Source organism: Anomaloglossus baeobatrachus, chromosome 5, assembly GCF_048569485.1.
Source record: "Anomaloglossus baeobatrachus isolate aAnoBae1 chromosome 5, aAnoBae1.hap1, whole genome shotgun sequence".
Lineage (NCBI taxonomy): Eukaryota > Metazoa > Chordata > Amphibia > Anura > Aromobatidae > Anomaloglossus > Anomaloglossus baeobatrachus.
The window spans coordinates 22,916,898-22,942,095 of record NC_134357.1 but is presented as its reverse complement, the minus strand read 5'-3'; the positions used below and the strand labels follow the sequence as shown (position 1 = coordinate 22,942,095).

The 25,198-nt window shown below is 44.6% G+C and overlaps 1 protein-coding gene across 1 annotated transcript in view; it reads left to right on the top strand.

Annotated features, from left to right (window-relative positions):
* Positions 1–278: 278 nt before the first annotated feature.
* LOC142313219 (solute carrier family 2, facilitated glucose transporter member 3-like) overlaps positions 279–25,198 on the top strand; it is a 43,307-nt gene continuing 18,387 nt past the window's right edge. Inside the window, exons 1-2 of the mRNA XM_075352200.1 lie at positions 279–404; positions 13,903–14,001. Coding sequence (XP_075208315.1) covers positions 390–404; positions 13,903–14,001 — 114 coding nt within the window. The 5' untranslated portion in view covers positions 279–389. The remainder of the gene's footprint in view (positions 405–13,902; positions 14,002–25,198) is intronic.

Below are 25,198 nucleotides of genomic sequence, written 5' to 3'. Positions count from 1 at the left end.
CATTACTTATAATAGCAATGTTTTTATTTTTTCATTCTAATTTATAAATCACAATTTAATAAGATGTAGTGAATGCGCCCATGGCAGTGCCCTGAGAAATGTCAGATGAACTGAGTATTCTGAGGACCACTCTATAGAAACTTTGCACAACCGGTCACTGATGGGAATTTTCATCATTGTCATAGATGGGAGCGATCATTCAGTAATGATGCAACAGACCCAGCCCTCAGAACCTATATACACACCCTCTTACATATTCAGAGAGGGGAAGCTGAGCAGCTCACACAGCGGAGCGCTACGGCAGGCAGGACACCGCTTGCTACATCTGGCATGGTCCTGGAGTTAGTGGCTTTAGGATTTAACCCTACAAGGAGCAAAAAATCTGCAAGATGGAGCCTAAAAGGGTGAGTTATCACCTTAATTTCAGCATATGGGGGCAGCAGCTGCCATTAGATAATGTGCACTGTAGACCGGACAGCATATTCATTAATAATACACTATTATGCAGGATCTAGATGACTTTTTGCAGGAGTCATGACTCTAGTCCTGTGCTGAGAGCAGAGATGTTTACTTCCAGAACCCGAACATGGGGTATATTGTGTGCCACAATGCGGCATCTGGTGGGTCACAATGGGGTATATTGTGTACCAGAATGGGGTATACTATGTGCCACAATGGGGTATATTGGGTGCCCCAATGGGGTATATTGTGTCCCACAATGGGGTATATTTTATGTCCCAATGGAGTATATTCTGTGCCACAATGGGGTATATTGTGTGCCAGAATGGGGTATACTATGTGTCACAATGGGGTATATTGTGTAGCCCAATGGGGTATATTGTGTGCCCCAATGGGGTATATTGGGTGCCACAATGAGGTATATTGTGTGCCCCAATGAGGTATATTGTGTGCCACAATGCGGCATCTGGTGGGTCACAATGGGGTATACTGTGTGCCAGAATGGGGTATACTATATGCCACAATGGGGTATATTGTGTAGCCCAATGGGGTATATTGTGTGCCCCAATGGGGTATATTGGGTGCCACAATGAGGTATATTGTGTGCCACAATGCGGCATCTGGTGGGTCACAATGGGGTATACTGTGTGCCAGAATGGGGTATACTATGTGCCACAATGGGGTATATTGTGTGCCCCAATTGGGTATATTGTGTGCCCCAATGGGGTATATTGGGTGCCACAATGGGGTATATTGGGTGCCCCAATGGGGTATATTGTGTGCCACAATGAGGTATATTGTGTGCCACAATGGGGTATATTGTGTGCCCCAATGGGGTATATTGTGTGGCACAATGAGGTATATTGTGTGCCCCAATGAGGTATATTGTGTGCCCCAATGGGGTATATTGTGTGCCCCAATGGGGTATATTGTGTGCCCCAATGAGGTATATTGTGTGCCACAATGGGGTATACTGTGTGCAACAATGGGGTATATTGTGTGCCACAATGGGGTATACTGTGTGCCACAATGGGGTATATTGTGTGCCCCAATGAGGTATATTGTGTGCCACAATGGGGTATACTGTGTGCCACAATGGGGTATATTGTGTGCCACAATGGGGTATACTGTGTGCCACAATGGGGTATATTGTGTGCCCCAATGAGGTATATTGTGTGCCACAATGAGGTATACTGTGTGCCACAATGAGGTATACTGTGTGCCACAATGGGGTATACTGTGTGCCACAATGGGGTATACTGTGTGCCACAATGGGGTATATTGTGCCACAATGGGGTATACTGTGTGCCCCAATGAGGTACATTGTGTGCCAAAATGGGGTATATTGTGTGCCCCAATGGGGTATACGGTGTGCCACAATGGGGTATACTGTGTGCCACAATGGGATATACCGTGTGCCACAATGGGATATACCGTGTGCCACAATCTCTTATTACATAAATCTAGGGGTGCAGCAATGTGCCCCTCTCTCCTCTCCAGGACATTTATTAAAAATGGGACTCCAATTTTAAAGCTGTGTGCGCACTGTGCGTTTTTTATTCATTTTTTTATGCAGTTTTGGTGCAATTTGTGGCAATGTATCTGACATTTTGTGGCACTTTCCTTATATTTTTTATTTGCAGATTTGGTGCAGAAAATAATCTGCAGCGTGTCAATTGTTGGCGCATTTTTCCTGCCATTTTTTAGCCCTTCCACCCATTGACTATTTTTAAAAAAAAAATGCATGGCACAAAAATGCACCAAAAAAACACAGCAAAAAATGCACACAAAAAATGCACCAAAAAGCATACGTTGTTTGGTGGGTTTTTGGTGCTTTTTTCACCCAGAAGGTGCAGATTTCATGCACAAAATTTCTGCACCAAATCTGCAGTGTGCGCACATGGCCTAATAATTTGTGGATAAGTGAGATGTCGGGGGGGGGGGGGGGGGGGATATTTGCATGATATGATCTGTGGACGTTCTGTGTCTGAGATAAGATGTGAAGGTTTCAAACTGCAAAAGGCTCATTAATATCTGTGAATCAGAAATGCTACAACGTTTCCATGTAATGATAATATAGAGTAGATGCATCTGATACCGCCTCTGGGGTCCTGCTGCTTCTTGTCTTGTTCCTGCAGATATTTCATGGTTTCTTGTGCTTATCGTCCTCCATCTCTCAGGCTTCGTCTTCTTTAATCACACTTGTCATTTGCTTTTATTCTGTTTATTTTTTTTTTGGGTTCCTTCTGTTGCTCTTTGTGTTTTTTTTCTCTATTATCCTCTGTTGTTTTGTTCTCTATTATCCTCTATGTTGTTTTGTTCTCTATTATCCTCTATGTTGTTTTTTCCTCTATTATCCTCTATGTTGTTTTTTTTCTCATTTATCCTCTATGTTGTTTTTCCTCTATTATCCTCTATGTTGTTCTTTTCCCTCTATTATCCTCCTATGTTGTTTTTCCCTCTATTAACCTCTGTTTTTTTTTGTCTATTATCCTCTATGTCGTTTTTGACTCTATTATCTTCTATGTTGTTTTTCCTTCTATTAACCTCTGGGTTTTTTTCTATTATCCTCTATGTTGTTTTTTCCTCTATTATCCTCTATATTGTTTTTTTTCTCTTTTATCCTCTATGTTGTCTTTTCCTCTATTATCCTCTATGTCTCTTTCCCTCTTATTCTCTGACCCTCCTCTTGTTTCTTTCTCATTCTATAAATCTCTACTTCTGTCTTCCGTCATCCCTCGCTCATTGTCCCTCGCTCATTGTCCCTCGCTCATTGTCTCTTGCTCTCGTTCTCGCTTTGCTTGTTAGTCTTGATGCAGGGTGCGAATCCTTGGGTCATAAACGCCTCTTTTTTGGCGCATCTTTCACCTAGAGTGCACTGTCATCCACTACAGTACATCTCTATTGTAATTTATGCCATTTTTGAAGGGTAATTTGCTGGTTAGGTCCCCCCCCATCTCTATGCCGCCCACTTTAGGAAACGGCCGGGCTTGCCAGAGAAATTGTAACATTTTTGCACAACTTCATGTTACTTAAAAATATTGCAACAGTTCAAACTGTTTTACGCAAGAATTCGGGCGAAAACTGATGAATTTGGACCAGGATATACCTGTCCAAATTTAAAGAGGGGAATCAGGAAGATTGGCCCTCCCATTAATATAGAACAAACCCCCTGACCAGCGGCATGTAAATCCGAAATACCGGAGTACATATGACCATCCCCTAATAAAGAAACACATCAGACCTGCTAAATATAAAGACCCGGACCAGAGCCTCCTTTTATAAAACAGACCACAAGCCAAATATATGGAAAGACAGGTCAGCTCAGTGCTAACCCTTGTGGCTTTGCACCTAATCCGCATAGATAAGCCCCGGTTTGGACTTTTGTCCAGTTGCGACGAAAGAGAGAAATCCGGCAAGGTCTCGTGACAAGAACGTAGAGAAGGTTCTTCAATTCCACTAAATACAAAGACATCCAAAATAATGTGAAAAAAAAGTTAAAACGGCACCTCCAAGAAAACCAACGCGTTTCGGCTTATGCATTAATCATGACCCAAGCCAGACCCCTTTTAAAAGCCCCCAGCCAAGACTTTTAATCAGATCCCAGACAAAACCTTCCCATTACAGACCCCACATGCCTTAATTCACCTTTTTACCTTCTATCCTCCGTTCCTTGGACAATGGCTTCCCTCTGCCTGGAGGGAAACGTGAGAATGGCGAGAGTTGAGTATGTTCGGCATCCAGGAGATGTGACGGCTCTTCCCGGAGTCTGGGAGATCTTTATTTCTGGAAGGGTTGGAGAATATGGTTCTCATGGACATTATTCTCCTGCAGCAATAAATTCCAATAATTTACTAAAGTATTACAAAAACATGAACTGGTCAACTGCAACCATCCTCTAGTAAGAGGAGAGAAGCCAAAGCTATGGGCTTCAAGACCACTCAATGCTGACTTCCAAAAAGAAGCCAAGAAAAGCCACAACAGCTTCCAGAATGTAGGAATCTTGAAGAAATCTACAAGAAGGTCCACACCGGGGAGTTATTTGCCACCTTGAAACAAGTCAAGTCTTTCTAAGACCACTAAGCAAACCCCCCAAAAAAACATTATGGTAATGAAATTAGCGACAAGCAGGACATCAAGCTGCAATGGGAGGTATACACAGAGGAAATATAAGCCATCAGGAGGAGCGTGGGGACCAAAAGGAACCAGAACCAGACCTATTGGAAAGGGAATTGAATTGGGCGATCGTCAAAGCACCTGGCATTGATGGTATCCCCTACAAGTTGCTCAGTCCAGTCCGAAGAGCCACACAACAGCACTATGCCAGAAGATCTGGAGGAGCACACATGGCCAAATGACTGGAAAAGTTTTCATTCGATGCCAAAGAAAGGTGACACCAGGGACTGTGCCAACTATAGAACAATTGCCCTTATCACCAATGCCAGTAAGGTGCATCTAAGTCATCCTGCTTGGGAAACATCAACCTTCGTGGCGCAAAGCTGGATTCTGTAAGGGCGTGATCACATCACAAACCTAAGGTGGAACATAGAAAGACGAGGGAGAACCAGTAGAAGCTCCACTCATGCATTATTGATTATACAGAGGCTTTTGCTTGTGTTGAGCATGATAAGCTTTGGGAAGCATTCAGGTAGGAGAGCTTGGGAATTAAATTAGTAACCAGCAGGACATCAAGCAGTGATGGGAGGTATACACAGAGGAAATATAAGCCATCAGGAGGAGCGTGGTGACCAAGAGAAACCAGAACCAGACTTCTTGGAAAGGGAAGTGGATTGTGCCGGCGTCAAAGCACTTGGCATTGATGGTATCCCCTCAGACCTGCTCAAACCAGTCCAAAGAGCCACACAACAACACTATGCCAGAAGATCTGGAGGACCACACATGACCAAAGGGCTGGAAAAGTTTTCATTCCATTGCCAAAGAAGGGTTACGCTAGGCACTATGCCAACTATAGAACAATTGCCCTGATCACCAATGCCAGTAAGATGCCTCTAAAGGTCATCCTGAAGTGCTTGGGAAACATCAACCTTCGTGAAGCAAAGCTGGATTCTGTAAGTGCGTGATTACATCACAAACCTTAGGTGGAACATAGAAAGGGTAGGGAGAACCAGTAGAAGCTCCACCCGTGCATTATTATTGATTATACCGAGGCTTTTGATTGTGGCGGGCATGATAAGCTTTGGGAATCATTCAGGTAGGAGAGCTGGTACATCAGATTACATAAATCAGATCACCGTATGACGATCAAGGAATTACAGTGCAAACCAGGAATGGAGATACAGAATGGATCAAGATCAAAAAGGGAACAAGGCAAAGATTCATCCTCTTCTCCTATTTTTTCGATCTCTCTGTGGAATCATGAGGAAGCTGGACTTAGATGATTTGAATATTGGGGTAAAACTAGGTTGAAGAACCATCAACTATCTGAGATATGCAATGATAACACCCTGCTGGCAGAGAGTAAGAAGGACCTTCAAGAAGAGTGTGGGAAGATGTGGCTTCACCTGAACATCCAAAAAGAAGACCAAAGTCCTGACGACCACCAATGAGGAAGGAATATAAGTTGTCAACAGCTTCTTTTTTCTTGGGTCCCTCATTAATCACAATGGTGGTATGACAGCAGAGATAAAGAGTCGATTAGAAATGGAGCTTGCATCATGGCGAGAAGGACCTTAAAGAAGAACGTGAGAAGATGGGGCTTTACCGAAACATCAAGAAGGCCAAAATCCTGACGACCACCAACGAGGAAGGAATATAAGTGGTCAACAGCTTCTTTTTTCTTGGGTCCCTCAGTAATCACAATGGTGGTACAACAGCAGAGATTAAGAGTCAATTAGAAATGGAGCTTGCACCATGGCGAGATGGACCTTAGAAGTGAGAAGATGGGGCTTTACTGGAACATCAAGAAGACCAAAATGCTGACGACCACCAATGAGGAAAGAATATAAGGGGTAAACAACTTCCTTTTTCTTGGGTCCCTCATTAGTGGTGGTAATGACAGCAGATCAAGAGTCAATTAGAAATGGCGCTTGCACCATGGTGACCTATGGAAGCACAAAGACATCTCAATCACCATCAAAGACTGATCACGGTAATTGTGATACAAAATGCCAAAAATATCTGAGAGATCTGGACAATCTCAAAAATGGACAGAAGGAAAACTGATGCCTTTGAGCTGTGGTTCAGGAGAAGCCTTTGACAAATCCAATGGACAGTTACTGTAGGATCACCAACAAAAATGGTATAGGTCATATAAACCCAAAGATGTCCCTGGAATGCGAGATCACCGGGCAGAAACTGACCGATTTTGGACATATGATGAGGACAGAGTCAGAAGAAAGGGACATGCCACACGGAATGGTCAGTGGTCAAAGGAAACGCGGAGACCAGAGGTGAGAACTCGCCTATAGATTGTCCAAGGGTCGGGCACAACTGAACAAATCCTTACTGAAGATCATTCTAAAACAATAAGTTGCTGATAGTTTACAGATTGCAACAGATTTTCCAAAATGATATAAAAAAAAAAGAAAAATGAAAAAATGAACAGTAAAAAGAAAGTCACTAAGGTATCATAAAAATGTGAGGGAAACATGTTTCACCATGAAAGGTCAAAATAAATTCTTGTTTTAGCAAATCCCTCTGCTGTCAGCAGGAAGCGTTCTCCTCCGTCTCTCACATCTTCCCATACAATGTGGTATCAGGAGTCCCAGCCATGCCCATAAGTAAGGAACTATTACATCTGCATATTATATACAACGTATAATTACTGGTAATTTACAGAGCAATTCCACCCGAATTATAAATTCACATGTCAGTAGGTGCACTAGGAGTTAATGCACTGTGCGAGGTGCCTGCCAGGCAGTGGAGTATCTACAGTCCAATGAGCCCTGGTGGGCAATGTTGACATTGGCCCCCTACCTGCATTATAGTGTTCTAAATCCTATAAAAACATATGAGTTGCCCCCTTCCCCTTTCATTATGATAAGTAACCTATTTATGTCCTATTTACTGGTATATATGTCCCCATCCTGGTATATATGTCCCCATCTTGGTATATATACCCCTCCAATCTATCCTAAACTCTGCGGCCCGCCTAATCCACCTCTCCCTTCGCTATTCCCCAGCCTCGCCACTCTGCCAATCCCTTCACTGGCTTCCCATCGCCCAACGAGTCCTGTTCAAAACATTAACCATGACATACAAAGCCATCCACAACCTGTCTCCTCCCTACATCTGTGACCTAGTCTCCCGGTACCTACCTGCACGCAACCTCAGATCCTCACAAGATCTCCTTCTCTGCTCCTCTCTTATCTCCTCTTCCCACAATCGCGTACAAGATTTCTCCCGTGCATCCCCCATACTCTGGAACGCTCTACCTCAGCACATCAGACTCTCCCCTACCGTGGAAAGCTTCAAGAGGAACCTCAAGACCCACCTCTTCCAACAAACCTACAACCTACAATAGCCCTCAGTCCAGTAAACCACTGCACAACCAGCTCTGTCCTCACCTATCGTACCATCACCCATTCCCTGTAGACTGTGAGCCCTCGCGGGCAGGGTCCTCTCTCCTCCTATACCAGTCTGTTTTGTACTGTTAATGATTGTTGTACGTATACCCTCTTTCACTTGTAAAGCACCATGGAATAAATGGCGCTATAATAATAAATAATAATAATATATATATCCCCATCCTAGTATACTGTATATTTCCTCATCCTGGGCCTATCCTGGTATATATGTCATCATCCTGGACCCATCCTGATATATATGCCCTTATCCTGGGCCCATCTTAGTATATTTTTCCCCATCCTAATATATATGTCCCCATCCTAATATATTCCTAGTATATATATGTCCTCATCCTGGGCCCATCCTGGTATATATATCCTTATCCTGGGCCCATCCAGGTAAATATGTCTACCATCCTGGTATATTTGTCCAACATCTTAGTATGTATGTCCCCATCCTAGTATATATGTCCTCATCCTGGACCCATACTGGTATATATGTCTTCATCCTTTGCCCATCCTGGTATATTTGTCCCCCATCCTAGGATATATGTCACAATCCTAGTATATATGTCCTCATCCTGGGTCCATCCTAGTATATATATCCTCATCTTGGGCCCATACTGGTATATATGTCCTCATCCTGGACCCATACTGGTTTATATATGTCTTCATCCTTTGCCCATCTTGGTATATTTGTCCCCATCCTAGGATATATGTCTCAATCCTAGTATATATGTCCTCATCCTGGGTCAATCCTGGTATATATGCTCTCATCCTGGGCCCATATTGGTATATATGTCTTCATCCTTTGCCCATCCTGGTATATTTGTCCCCCATCCTAGGATATATGTCTCAATCCTAGTATATATGTCTTCATCCTGGGTCAATCCTAGTATATATATCCTGATCCTGGGCCTATACTGGTATATATGTCCTCATCCTTTGCCCATCCTGGTATATATGTCACCTATCCTGGTATATATGTCCCCATCCTAATATAACGTATATGTCCTTATCCCGGGTCCATCCTGGTATATATGTCCTTATCCTGGGCCCATCCTGGTATATTTGTCCCCCATCCTAGGATATATGTCTCAATCCTAGTGTATATGTCCTCATCCTGGGCCCATCCTGGTATGTATAGTCCACGCTCTGCCTCCAACACATAAAAGGAAAATGCAACATTCTATTCACTTTTCTCGGCTCCCCGTTGCCTGTCCTCCTGATCTGTAGCCGGTGCAGTGGCCGGCAGCTGACATTGCGTACCTGTTATTGTGATGTATGACACCAGTGTCATGCGCCCCAGTCATGGTCATGCCGACGTCAGCTGCCTGCCTCTTTTTGTCAGGTAGCTTGTATTGCAGTGAAGGGACTCAATGAGTCTCTGTGCAGCAATGCATTTCAGCTGGTTTTGTATTCTCGGACGCACATCCAGCTGCATTATGCGCTGGAGCCGGTTGCAACCTCTGCGACCATGATCGTTAAGTCCCTGCTGCCGGCAGGTGACCTGACAGGCAAAATTGCAGGAGATAAACAGTTTGACTTTGCTGCAAACAGCCTCCGTATCTCAGCTTCCAGTAAATAGGACATAAATAGGTTACTTATCATCAGTTGCATGTACATTTTCAGGCTTTGATTGCATCGTCTTGTAGTTAATTAATGCACATTTTTCCCATCCCTTTAAATATACTGTGTATATTTATGTAGATTTCTCAGTGTAGCTCTGGGATTCTACATGCATCCATCACTGCCTTAAAGTAATTACGCGATATGTGGAAATCACATTCGAAAGCCAAAAGCCTATTTATTGATGCATACACAGCGCCACCTATAGGAAGGGACAGAGAAGCGATAAAAAGGGTTTTTTGTTTATATTTATACACTGATTATATATATATATATATATATATATATATATATATATATATATATATATATATATATATATAAAATAATATATATATATATAAAAAACATATACATATACACATTACAGTTCATAAGTTTGGGGTCACCCAGCCAATTTTGTCTTTTCCATGAAGAATCACACTTTTATTTATTAAATGAGTTGCATAATGAATAGAGAATATCGTGCAGACAGTGACAAATTTATAAATAGTGATTTTTACTTGAAATAATAATTTTCTCTTCACACTTTGCTTTCGGCACAGACTGCTCCTTTGTAGCAATTCCAGCTTTGCAGATCTTTGGCATTCTAGCTGTTAATTTGCGGAGGTAATCTGGAGATATGTCACTTCCCCCCTCCCACAAGTTGGATTGGCTTGATGGGCAGTTTTTGGTACCATACGGTCAAGCTGCTCCCACAACAGCTCTATAGGGTTGAGATCTGGTGACTGGGGCCCTCCATTACAGATAGATACCAGCTGCTGCTTCTTCCCTAAATAGCTCATGCATAATTTGGAGGTGGCTTTCGGTCATTCTCCTGTTGTAGGATGAAATTGTCTCCAATCAAGCGCTGTCCACAGGGTATGGCATGGCAAAATGGAGTGATAGCCTTCCTTATTCAAAATCCCTTTTACCTTCTACACATCTCCCACTTTACCAGCACCAAAGCAACCCCAGAGCATCACATTACCTCCACCATGCTTGACAGATGGCGTCAGGCAGTCTTCCAGCATCTTTTCAGTAGTTCTGCGTCTCACAAATGTTCTTCTGTGTGATCCAAACACCTCAAACTTTGATTCGTCTGTCCATAACACTTTTTTCCAATCTTCATCTGTCCAATGTCTGTGTTCTTTTGACCATATTAATCTTTTCCTTTTATTAGTCAGTCTCAGATATGGCTTTTTCATTGCCACTCTGCCCTGAAGGCCGGCATCCCGGAGTCGCCTCTTCACTGTAGACGGTGACACTGGCGTTTTCCGGGTACTATGTAATGAAGCGGCCAGTTGAGGACCTGTGAGGCGTGGATTTCTCATACTAGAGACTCTAATGTACTTGTCTTGTTGCTCAGTTGTGCAGAGCGGCCTCCTACGTCTTTCTACTCTGGTTACAGCCTGTTTGTGCTCTCCTCTGAAGGGAGTAGTACACACCGTTGTAGGAAATCTTCAGTTTCTTGGCAATTTCTCGCATGGAATATCCTTCATTTCTAAGAACAAGAATAGATTATCGAGTTTCACATGAAAGTTCTCTTTCTCTGACCACTTAGAGAGTTTAATGGAACCAACAAACGTAATGCTCCAGATTCTCAACTAGCTCAAAGGAAGGTCAGTTTTATAGCTTCTCTAATCAGCAAAACTGTTTTCAGCTGTGCTAACATACTTGCACAAGGGTTTTCAAGGGATTTCTAAACATCCATTAGCCTTCTAACACAGTTAGCAAACACAAGGTACCATTAGAACACTGGAGTGGTGGTTGTTGGAAATGGGCCTCTATACACCTATGTAGATATTGCATTGAAAACCAGACGTTTGCAGCTAGAATAGTCATTTACCACCTAACAATGTATAGAGGGGATTTCTGTGTAATTTAATGTTAGCTGCATTGAAAAAAAAATGTGCTTTTCTTTCAAAAATAAGGAAATTTCTAAGTGACCCCAAACTTTTGAACTGAAATATATATATATATATATATATATATATATATATATATATACGGTGTGTGTATATATATATATATTTAGATAGATATATATATATATATATATATAAAAAAATATAAAATAAGTTTGTTCTTTTGCTTCAAAAATCCCCAGCCGGATTACAACAGGTGCTGCATACGACAGATTATTACGCCAACCATGATTATTTCCCGCCTTAGAAACTGACATTGGTAAGTTAAAAAAAAAAATAGTTTTAGCTTAAATAAAACCAGTCACTTGTCATAATTAAGTTCTTATTAGCCCAATGTAAATTCCACCATTCTCCTGAATCCGGCGATGTGTTTCTTTTGTTCCTGCTCCTCTCTGTTCCTGAAATATGGCCACTTCTTCCAGTGTTTTGTTTAGCCAAGTGGGAGTGGTTTTCAGCTCTTCTCTGTGCAAAAATTCTTAAGAACCACACCCTTTTGGCTTAACAGACTAAATGTATATAACGGGAAGAGGGGGCCATATCTCAGGAACAGAGAGGCGCAGGAAGAAAAGAAAAACAACGTCGGATTCAGGAGAACAACGGCTGCAACAATCAGTACAAAACCAAAGAAATTCTGCACAAACTGTCACAGCCCGTGTCAGGAAGCTCAACTGCTGCTCGTTGTAATCATCGGGGGTCTCCACCTGACTCCAGTTCATCATTGAGTGGGCAAATGCTCACATTCGATGACATCTGGCACGTTGTAGAGGTTTCTCTTCATGGATAAATCCCGGTTTTCACTGTACAGGGCAGATGGCAGACTGTATGGCATTGTGTGGGTGAGTGGTTTGCATTGTGAATGGAGTGGCCCCTGGTGGCGGTGGGTTATGTATGGGCAGGTGAATGTTCTGGACAACAGGCACAGGTGGATTTTTATTGATGCCACTTTGAATGCACAGAGATACCATGATGAGGTCCTGAGGCCATTGTTGTGCCTCATCCATGGCCATCACATTATATCACATGATAATGCACGGCCCCATGGTGCAAGGATCTGAAAGCTGAAGACATCCCAGTTCTTGTATGGCGGCATACTCCCTGGACAGGTCACCCATTGAGCAGGTTTGGGGCTCTGGATCGGCGAATACAACAGCGAGGACAAGTTCCTGCCAATATTGAGCAATTTTGCAGCTAATGAAGAAGAGAGGACCAACAATCCACAGCCACAATCACCAACCTGATCAACTCTGTGCGAAGGAGATGTGAGGCAAATGGTGGACACATACTGACTGGTTTTCTGACCCCTCGGACCTCCCCAGTACTGTAATATTGCATATTTTAGAGTGGCCGTTTATTGTGGCTAGCCTAAGGCACACCTGTGCAATAATCATGCTGGCTAGCCTAAGGTACACATGTGCATTAATCAAATTGGTCCACTTAAGGCACACCTGTGCAATAATCCTGCTGGCCAGCGTAAAGCACACCTGTGGAATAATCATGCGGGCCAGCCTAAGGTACACCTGTGCAATAACCATGCTGGCCAACCTAAGGCACACCTGTGCAATAACCATGCTGGCCAGCCTAAGGCACACCTGTGCAATAATCATGTTGGCTAGCCTAAGGCACACCTGTGCATTAATCAAATTGGTCCACTTAAGGCACATCTGTGCAATAATCCTGCTGGCCAGCGTAAAGCAAACCAGTGCAATAACCATACTGGATAGCCTAAGGTGCACCTGTGCAATAATCCTGCTGGCCAGCGTAAAGCAAACCGGTGCAATAATCATGCTGGTCAACCTAAGGCACACCTGTGCAATAATCATGCTGGCCAGTCTAAGGCACACCTGTGCAATAATAATCCAGGCTAATCAGCATCTTGATAAGCCTGTGAGGTGGATGGATTATCTCGGAAAAGGAAAAGTGCGCTCTCTAACACAGATTTAGACATATTAGAGAACAATATTTGAGAAAAAACGGCCTTTAGTACATAGAAAAAGTCTTAGATGTTAGAGTTCAGTTCATGAAAAAGGGAAGAAAAATCTGAAGTGTTGGGTGAGTATAATTGTTCAGTGTATATATTTATGGTGGTTGATTTGTCCTATTTACATTAATCTCTGAGCTTTTTCTGGATACAGTGTAAAGTAACTGATTGGAAGTTGGTGTTTGAGCTTCTGTTCCTTGCGGCTCCCCTAGAGGGAAAACAAGGTATTACACTGTGTCAATAGAACGTCAATGGTGAAAATACATTATGTATGGAGCCGGTTGACTAATGTGAAAGCTACATACAATAAAAAATCTCATCATGATAAGTATATGGTCACTTGTTATACAACCAGTATATTAGTCCATATTAATTGTATCACATATCTCCTGTCTCTCTGCAGGGGGGTCTGACCTGCTCCTTGGTTTTCGCTGTAACGGTGGCATCAATTGGTTCCCTGCAGTTTGGATACAACACAGGAGTGATCAACGCTCCCGAAGAGGTAAAGGGAACGAGTCCTGCAGCAACTGTAATGAGGCTGTCACTATGAAGCATCTGATCAATATGTATCATTAATGATGTCCTTTTATAATAAGTCAAACTAGAAAAAAATGTTAAAAATTCTCTTGGAGATTCCTCCTGTATTCAGCGTTACCTCTGATGACCCAGGACAACACTCACCCCATGAAGGGTAAAAGAAGGAAATAATATTAATTCTAACATAGAAAACTATAATACCACCCCTATGTATAAGAATATAACTGCTATAATACTGCCCCTATATACAAGAATATAACTACTATAATACTGCCCCTATGTACAAGAATATAACTGCTATAATACTGCCCCTATGTACAAGAATATAACTACTATAATACTACTCCTATGTACAAGAATATAACTACTATAATACTGCCCCTATATACAAGAATATAACTACTATAATACTACTCCTATGTACAAGAATATAACTACTATAATACTGCCCCTATGTACAAGAATATAACTACTATAATACTGCCCCCTATGTACAAGAATATAACTACTATAATACTGCCCCTATGTACAAGAATATAACTACTATAATACTGCCCCCTATATACAAGAATATAACTACTATAATACTGCTCCCTATATACAAGAATATAACTACTATAATACTGCTCCTATGTACAAGAATATAACTACTATAATACCGCCCCTATGTACAAGAATATAACTACTATAATACTGCTCCTATGTACAAGAATATAACTACTATAATACTGCTCCTATGTACAAGAATATAACTACTATAATACTGCCCCTATGTACAAGAATATAACTACTATAATACTGCCCCTATATACAAGAATATAACTACTATAATACTGCCCCTATATACAAGAATATAGCTACTCTAATACTGCCCCTGTGTACAAGAATATAACTACTATAATACTGCCCCTATGTACAAGAATATAACTACTATAATACTGCCCCCTATATACAAGAATATAACTACTATAATACTGCTCCCTATATACAAGAATATAACTACTATAATACTGCTCCTATGTACAAGAATATAACTACTATAATACTGCCCCTATGTACAAGAATATAACTACTATAATACTGCTCCTATGTACAAGAATATAACTACTATAATACTGCCCCTATATACAAGAATATAACTACTATAATACTGCCCCCTATATACAAGAATATAACTACTATAATACTGCTCCCTATATACAAGAATATAACTGCTATAATACTGCCCCTATGTACAAGAATATAACTACTATAATACTGCTCCTATGTACAAGAATATAACTACTATAATACTGCCCCTATATACAAGAATATAGCTACTGTAATACTGCCCCTATGTACAAGAATATAACTACTATAATACTGCCCCCTATATACAAGAATATAACTACTATAATACTGCCCCCTATATACAAGAATATAACTACTATAATACTGCCCCCTATATACAAGAATATAACTACTATAATACTGCTCCCTATATACAAGAATATAACTACTATAATACTGCTCCTATGTACAAGAATATAACTACTATAATACTGCCCCTATGTACAAGAATATAACTACTATAATACTGCCCCTATGTACAAGAATATATCTACTATAATACTGCCTCCTATGTACAAGAATATAACTACTATAATACTGCTCCTATGTACAAGAATATAACTACTATAATACTGCCCCTTATATACAAGAATATAACTTCTATAATACTGCCCCTATATACAAGAATATAACTACTATAATACTGCTCCTATGTACAAGAATATAACTACTATAATACTGCCCCTATGTACAAGAATATAACTACTATAATACTGCTCCTATGTATAAGAATATAACTACTCTAATACTGCCTCTATGTACAAGAATATAACTGCTATAATACTGCCCCTATATACAAGAATACAACTAATATAATACTGCCCCTATGTACAAGAATATAACTACTATAATACTGCCCCTATGTACAAGAATATAACTACTATAATACTGCCCTATGTACAAGAATATAACTACTATAATACTGCCCCTATGTACAAGAATATAACTACTATAATACTGCCCCCCAATATGCAAAGATATAACTACTATCACACTGCCATCTATGTACAGTAATATTACTGCTATAATACCTCCTGATTATGATACTGGTCCTAATGAAGTGATTTACTGGAGCCCATTACTGATATGGGGCGGTATTACTCCTGTGACCGCTCCTGACAGTGATACACCGGTCTGGCTCCTGTCTTGCTTTTGCCTCTCTATGGAATGAATGGGTTTCGTGCTTCAACAAGTTACATTTTTGTTGGATTCTTGAACAGTTCTGACTTCTGTCTTCCTGAAATGACAGAATGTTCTGGAATTTACTGACACAGGAAAACTATTGACGCTAGACACAAATCTAAAGCTTTGGTGATGTGGAGCAAATGGAGGGTTACCTGGAATTCTGCTCCCCACAATGGGGGCGAGGGGAGGGGTGAGGTGGGGGAGCAGAGGGTCTCTGAGCTGCTGTGATCTCTCCATGGTCAGTGCACACTCTCGTGCTAGGAATTCACTAGTTTTCTTGATTTGCCCCCGGGCTGCGGAGTGCCTGCACAGACTGGAGCGCCGCACAATGCAGGGACCACACTGCAAATATGTCACATAGAAAGAAATACCGAAACATGCAGGAAAAATAGTGAATTACTGACCATAATAAGGTCAAGAAGATATTGTATTCAAAAGATTCAGACACATGTAATAGGTGTGATATATAAATATGTGTATTGTGTATGTGTGTATATCAGGTGTATTGTGTATGTGTGTATATCAGGTGTATTGTGTATGTGTGTATATCAGGTGTATTGTGTATGTGTGTATATCAGGTGTATTGTGTATGTGTGTATATCAGGTGTATGTGTGTATATCAGGTGTATGTGTGTATATCAGGTGTATTGTGTATTTGTGTATATCAGGTGTATTGTGTATTTATGTATATCAGGTGTATTGTGTATGTGTACTGTTTACATTGTGTATGGACATTGTGTGTTCTCTATATATGTATACTGTGTGTATATGTATATGACTGTGTATGTGTGTAATGTGTATTGTGTATATGTGTGCACTGTGCATTGTATTGTGTAATATGTGTTCTGTGTATATTGTATGCATGCACTGCATATACGTATGTACTGTTTCTGAGTACTGTGTATATATCTGTGCTCTATGTGTATTGTATATATGTGTGTAATATGTATGACTATTGTGTTTATATGGTTACAGTGTGTACTGTATATATTTGTGTGTATATTGTATATGTGTATAATGTGAATGTGTGTATTGTAAATATGTGTGCAATGTGTATGTCTGTTTTGTGTATGTGTACTGTATGTATTGTATATGTGTATATTGTGTTCGTCACGGGGTCCTTCTCCAGTATCACACAATCAACAGAGCGAGAGATGGGTGAACAATCCAAGAATATTTATTCCAAGCAAATCAATCGGTCCATAAAATAATCCACCACACAGAGGGTAAAAATAGTCCAGAAACACGAATTTAGTCCAGTTAGTGCATAAATGTCCCAGGGATCAGTCACACTCCTCCAGCAGTCCTTCTCCAGGGAAATCGAGGTTTCTCATAGTCTCTCTGGGTTGCTGGCCGCAGCCTCAGCTTTTCCCTCAGAGGATCAATCTTGCTTCTTTTCTCTTGTAATACTGATATTTCTGGCATGCTGTCGTTCCAGGCACTATCACCCACTCACCCTGGTCTCCTATGACTTACCCCTGCCTCATGCCATCCACTGGTATCTGCTATCCTAAGCCCATATTCTGCTAAGTACCTATATTTGCGCTTATCTGCCTTTTGATATATATGCCTTGAAAAAGGCTCAAATGTGAGCCGAAACGTTGTCATTTTGGTTGACTTCTTTTGCAGAATATGAAAATAAAATATTCTTCAAAGACAATCAGGTTAATGTCAGGAAAATACCAGGAACCATAAAAAATCGGGTAGTACACATTTTCCCAATGTGTACTACCCGATTTTTTATGGTTCCTGGTATTTTCCTGACATTAACCTGATTGTCTTTATATATACATTTTTATGAAACAAACTTTTTTCCTCTTATGCCTGTAATTGTATACTAATAAAATTTCATTGGATTATTTGCAAGAGGTTGTTATACTGTGCATTATTTTTGATTAATCGATATCCTCACTAGTAGAAACCCCTGCTCTCTCTTGTTTTCAAGCAAAGAGTTTAGTTGGATCCCAGTCCCCCCTCCCTTGCACCTAGGGACAGAAACACTACAGGGGGTGATTACCTACAGACAATTCAATGCACACACAAGCAATACAAAGAATGGACAGAGCACCAAGCCTAAAATACGAACCTACACAACACCCCATATTCCACCATCACAGCGTGTATTGTAAATGTGTGTAATGTGTAAGTGTGTACTGTATATGTGTGTATCTTATACATTTGTGTAATGTATGTTCTGTGAATATTGTATTCTTTTATTATATGTGTAATGTTTATGTGTGTACTGTATGTAATATGTATATGTGTGTGTACTCTTACACTCCTCCAATCTATCCTAAACTCTGCGGCCCGCCTAATCCACCTCTCCCTTTGCTATTCCCCAGCCTCGCCACTCCACCAATCCCTTCACTGGCTTCCCATCGCCCAACGACTCCAGTTCAAAACACTAACCATGACCTACAAAGCCATGCACAACCTGTCTCCTCCCTACATCTGTGACCTTGTCTCCCGGTACCTACCTGCACGCAACCTCAGATCCTCACAAGATCTCCTTCTCTACTCCTCTCTTATCTCCTCTTCCCACAATCGCGTACAAGATTTCTCCCGTGCCTCCCCCATACTCTGGAATGCTCTACCTCAGCATATCAGACTCTCACCTACCGTGGAAAGCTTCAAAAGGAACCTCAAGACCCACCTCTTACAACAAGCCTACAACCTACAATAGCCCTCAGCCCAGTAGACCACTGCGCGACCAGCTCTGTCCCCACCTATTGTACCATCACCCATTCCCTGTAGACTGTGAGCCCTCGCGGGCAGGGTCCTCTCTCCTCCTGTAGACTGTGAGTCCTCGCGGGCAGGGTCCTCTCTCCTCCTGTAGACTGTGAGCCCTCGCGGGCAGGGTCCTCTCTCCTCCTGTAGACTGTGAACCCTCGTGGGCAGGGTCCTCTCCTCCTGTAGACTGTGAACCCTCGCGGGCAGGGTCCTCTCTCCTCCTGTAGACTGTGAGCCCTCGCGGGCAGGGTCCTCTCTCCTCCTGTAGACTGTGAGCCCTCGCGGGCAGGGTCCTCTCTCCTCCTGTAGACTGTGAGCCCTCGCGGGCAGGGTCCTCTCTCCTCCTGTAGACTGTGAGCCCTCGCGGGCAGGGTCCTCTCTCCTCCTATACCAGTCTGTCTTGTACTGTTAATGATTGTTGTACGTATACCCTCTTTCACTTGTAAAGCGCCATGGAATAAATGGCGCTATAATAATAAATAATAATAATAATAATAAAAAAATACTGCATATATGTGTACTGTGTATATTGTATAAACACATTGCACAGATGTATACAATATGCACAGTAATGTTTTTTGTGTGTACTCTAATGTGTATATGTGTGTGTACAGTACACACATTATATAAATGTATACAATACACACACTAATGTTTCTGTGTTCTATGTAATGTGTATATGTGTGCTCTATATGTATTACATATGTGTGTGCTGTGTATATTGTAGACATGTGTATGTCTATATACTGTTTATATTGTATTTTTTGTATATATGTGTATAATGTTTAAGTCTGTACTTTGTGTCCTATGTGCATGATGTCTATATTGTGTATATATCTGTATTATATCTGTATTATGTTTATTGTGTGTATGTGTTTGCACTATGTGTACTATGATATATATATATATGTGTGTGTGTGTTCATATCATATAGACTTCCACTTACGGAAACCTAAGAGAGCCTAAGAGGATGTTCTTTCGGTCTTATATGGCTTATTCAGATTGTGAGCCCCAATGGGGACAGTGTTGCCAATGTATATAAAGTGCTGTGGAATTAATAGCGCTATATAAATTAATAAAATTATTACTATTATTATTATATCAGCGCACCACAAGAAGAGGAGTGAAGCAATTTACGACACTGCTCCATACATTAATATTCTAGAGTGCGGTGTTTGTTTTTTACAATGATACACTATGGACGTCATATCCCTGAGTTTGCCTGGACTGTATGTCTTGAGCTTTTTGTCAACATATACACTCCCAATGAAAAAAAAAATATTATGCCGCCGTGTAAAATGTACTGCAATTGTCGTGGGCGGAGGAGGGGACGCTGTGCTCTCCCACTGCTCGGGTCCGGCTGCCGCTGCTGCTGCGGCCTGCTGCTGCTCGGTGGTTCGAGCGATGGGCCGGATCCCGGGGACTCGAGCGGCGCTCCTCGCCCGTGAGTGAAAGGGGTTTGGTTGTTGGGACAGTTTATTGTCCGTGACGCCACCCACGGTTGTGGTGATTGTAGGAACACCACCGCTGCTCTGGACGGGGATCCTGGGAGCGGTGACAGGGAGCAGCAAAGTTGTTAGTTCTCCCCTCCGTGGGTAGGGGGTAGTTGTCCCAGGGCCCAGTGATGAGGTGGGTGGTGCAGGGCTTGGTGGGGCGCAGGGACGCGGGGGGCAGCGCTGTGCCTTGCGGCACTGTGGTACTCACTCAGCCTGAGACGATGACACTGTTCTCGGTAAAACACATGGCTGGAAAGACGGTTCCCACGGACGGCTGCTGTTGCTTTTCCCCGGTAGTTGACGGTGACGGTCCCTTTTCCTGCACCTAAGTCTATGTTGGTAGCGATGGATTCCCACCGGTAACCCGCTCCCCGGCTTGGTTATGGGCCGGAGGAGCCCTACTTTGCCCGCAGGCGCTGGTCCTGAGAAACTGGTGCCTTGGCGGTGGCGGTGTCTCTCTCATACGGTTGGACTGTTGCCTTCAATCGGGACTTGGTTGTTGGGAGACCCAGAGGTCCCCTTCACTGACGGATTTGGCAAATTCACGGCGACTCCTAGCCTTGCCGGGGTCCGAAAGGCCCCTGCCAATGGTGCTGGCTTCTCCTTGTGTACCGGTCCGGTACCGCCGGGCCACCACCCGTCCACGGTCCTTTCGGCAACCTCCAAGTAGCCTCTCCTGCAGACGGTCACCGACGTCTGCTGACCTTGCTGTTCTCAGTCCGGGGCACACACCCGGGCCAGCTTCAGGGTTTCTCAACTCTCACTTTTACTGTCACTACTCTCACTGTCCTCCTTCTCCTTCCTCTCTTGCTCCTCTGCCACTTCACTGTTTACTCCTTCACTTCCACTCTCTATCTCTCTCCAAACTGAACTCTTCACTCTCCTAAACTGATCTCTCCTCTCACTTCCTCCTCCAAACTCTATCTGCCTGTGTTTTCCCTCCTCCAGGACTGTGAACTCCTCGGTGGGCGGAGCCAACCGCCTGGCCCACCCCCTGGTGTGGACATCAGCCCCTGGAGGAAGGCAACAAGGATTTTTGTGTCTTTGGTGTACCTATCCGGGGTGTAGGGTGTGGTGGTGTCATGACCTGTGACCCCTGGCTTGCCCAGGGCGTCACACAATAATAATGTGATAATGTGAAAATCTCCTGTCACCGTATTTTATTCCAGCAGAACACAGATCAGATCAGGAGGTGAGTGTGGGACATGTTTCCATTTCATTGATGGCGGCGACACATCTCAGAACAGTTGTGTCCAGGCCGTCTCCACCATTGTGCATCATCCCCTCCTCTTCTTACAAGTCTGTAAATATTGGGGAAGTGAGGAGACAACTGCTGGAGTTTTCGGAGAGGAACGTCGTCCCTTTCTTGGCTGATGGCGGATTCTCGCTGCTCCACAGTTTGGGGTCTTTTTTGCTGGATTTTTCATTTCACAATGCGCTAAAGGTCTGGACTGTAGGCGGCCGGTTCCTCACCAGAACTCTTCTTCTGCGGAGCCGTGCTGCTGTGATGGACGCAGTATGTGGTCCCCATTATCGTGCTGAAATATAGAAGGTCTTCCCTGAAATAGACATTGTTTGCACGGAGCAGATGTTGTTCTAACACCTCTATATAATGCTCAGCATCTGTCGCGGGCGGGGAGGAGGGTGACAACGCTGCGCTCTCCCACAGCTTGGGCCCGGCCGCCGCTGCTCTGCGGCTACTGCTGCTCGGTGGCTCGAGCAATGGGCCGGATCCCAGGGACTCGAGCGGCGCTCCTCGCCCGTGAGTGAAAGGGGCTGATTGTTGGTGGGGGATTTGATTAATGTCCGTGACACCACCCACGGTTGTGGTGATTCTGGTGCCACCACCGCTGCTCTGTACGGGGATCCCGGGAGCGGTGACAGGGAGCAGCTGACTTGGTGATTCTCCCCTCCGTGGGCAGGGGGTTGGCTGTCCCGGGGCCCGGTGATGGGGTTGGGATGGTTGACAGGCGGGTTATGGGGGCCTGTTGAGGTGCAGGGGCAGCGCTGTGCCGCACGGCACGGAAGTACTCACTCAGCCCAAGGATGATGACACAATTCACGGTAAACAAGCGGCTGGATGGACGGGTCCCTCGGACGGCTGCGGTGCTGATGTTCCCTGCAAGTTAGCGGTGACTGTCTCTTCCCTGCACCTAAATACGGTTGTTGGTAGCGATGGGTTCCCACCGGTAACCCGCTCCCCGGCTTGGATATGGGCCGGAGGAGACCCTCTTTGCCCGCAGGCGCTGGCCCTGAGGTACTGGTGCCTTGGCGGTGGCGGTGTCCCTCTCTCACGGTTGAACCTTTGCCTTCAATCGGGACTTTGCTGTTTAGAGACCCAGGAGGTCCCCTTCACTGACGGATTTGGCAAATTGTACGGCGACTCCAAGCCTTGCTGGGATCCGAAAGGCCCCTGCCAATGGTGCTGGCCTCACTTTGTGTACCGCTCTGGTACCGCCGGGCCACCACCCGTCCACGGTCCTTTCGGCAACTCCGATCAGCCTCCACTGCAGACGGTCACCGCCGTCTGTCAACCTTGCTGTCTCATCTGGGGCACACACCCGGACGCTCTCAGTCAGTTTTTGGTTGCTCTACTGCCACTTCACTGCTCTCACTTCCACTCCTCAACTCCTCTCAAACTAAACTGTTCGTTTTCCCGCCTCCAGGACTGTGAACTCCTCGGTGGGTGGAGACCAACTGCCTGGCTCCACCCCCTGGTGTGATCATCAGCCCCTGGAGGAGGGCAACAAGGGTTTGTGTTTTGACTACGGTGTTCTTGCAGGGAATGTGGGGTGTGTGGTGATGTTGTGACCTGTGACCCCTGGCTTGCCCAGGGCGTCACATTCCCCCTTAGCAAAACGCAGACCATCCTCGGGCTGCCCGTCGAACACCGGTTTTATTTTTCTGAAAAAGATAATAAACACATACAAGTATAGTAACATCATCCCACAACGGGAGGCACTTTTCTTAAACGGTTTCAAACGGTTAACGGTTACGGCTTCCGCTCTCACCCACCCAAGTAACCTGGCCCTGATGCTGCCCCTAAGAAACAGGCAGCACCCCTTGACCCCAGTCCTGCACCAAGTTACCCGAGCGGGATCTGTCCTTTCCAGGGGACCCACGTCCATGGGGAGCCCCTGGAACCCCCAGAGGGTAGCCACCGGTTCCTGTGGTGGCTGGGCCCCAGCCTGCTCCACTGCGGGCCCTCCCTCCAATCTGCCTCTCCGGAGGCGGCAATTGCGGAAACGGTAACGGAACTTATTTACAAGCCACTGAGTTTGTGGTTGCCCTGCAAGTTCTCGGGCTTGTCCATAGGAGTTCCTATGCAAAAACTTTTTAAGTGGTCCCCACGGGGACAACGGTGCCGGCAACGGCCGGTTGCAAATCACGGTTGGGTAATCAGGTTACTGTTCGGTAATCATTCACTTTCATTTTCAAACTTTTAAAACTTTTCAACACAAACACACTTTTGGTCCCAACGGGGACGGTGACAACGGTGCTCCGCTGCCCTTACTCCGATTCTTCAGCTGAGGCGGACCCATCCTCTGCCACCAGCATATCAAACAAGCACTGACATGCCCGTTGTGACAGGGGCGCCCGGTATCCGTTCCCACCGGTGCGCAGGGTGTAGAAAACCACTGGGTCCCCTTCATAGCGGGGACGCTCACTTGCCGCCGCACCTTCAGGGGTAGGCTCAGCATCGGAGCTGGAGTCACGTTCACTTGTCTCTGCGTCAGGCGGGTTGCCGCCAGTTGCCGCAGCCTCCAGGCCTCCAGCATCCAGCACATCTGGTCCTTCGGTGGCAGTGTGGGGCAGTAGGTCAGGTTGGTTAACGCTGAGGCACTCCAAGAATGAGGGTAGGGATGATACGAGGGCCGAGACAGGGCCGGGCCCCCCAGCCGCAGTGGCCGGTCCTGGTAGGACATGGGGACGTGGGCTACCCATTGGCTCCGTTGCATCTACTCCCTTCACATACATTGGGGCGGTTGCAACCAGCGCTTCCACTTCGTTGGTCCACTGCTCCATCATAAGGAGTATCTGACTCTGCTGGCTCTGGTGGAACTCTATCACTCGGGCCTTCATCCAGGCCACGGTCCCGGGCTCGGGATCCGGCGTAATCGCGGCTGGGGCTTCTGGCATCTCTTCATCCAGGGGCCATGGTCCCAGCGGCTCCCACGGAAGCGATTCAGGGGACTCCTGAGCGTCTGCAACCGGCTGATCCGCCGGGGCGGTGTGGCAGGGTTTCGCTACCGGTTGCGGGGGTAGTGGGCCTAGTGGCGGGGCGGCGGCAGCTAACGCGGGTAGCGGGACGGAAGGCAGAATGAGCGGGTGCAGGCCGGGCTCCTCAGCCGCAGCGGCTGATCCCTCGGGAATACAGGGGCGTGGGTCCCTTACCCGCTCCTCCGAATCCTCTTCCATCTCGCGCCTCCGCATAGCAGCCACCACGTCCGCCATGTCGGTCTCCCACTCCTCTAGGAGGAGCTGCATGTGGGCCTGCAGACAGTTACTCAGTGGAATGGTCCGGTCCCTCAGCCACATCGCCGTGCCAGGTGTGAGAGCGTCCTCGTTGGTAGTCGGACTGTGCATTTTGGCAATAAAGGCTTCCAGGAACACAGTATCGCTGCAGAGTCCTGGCGTCCC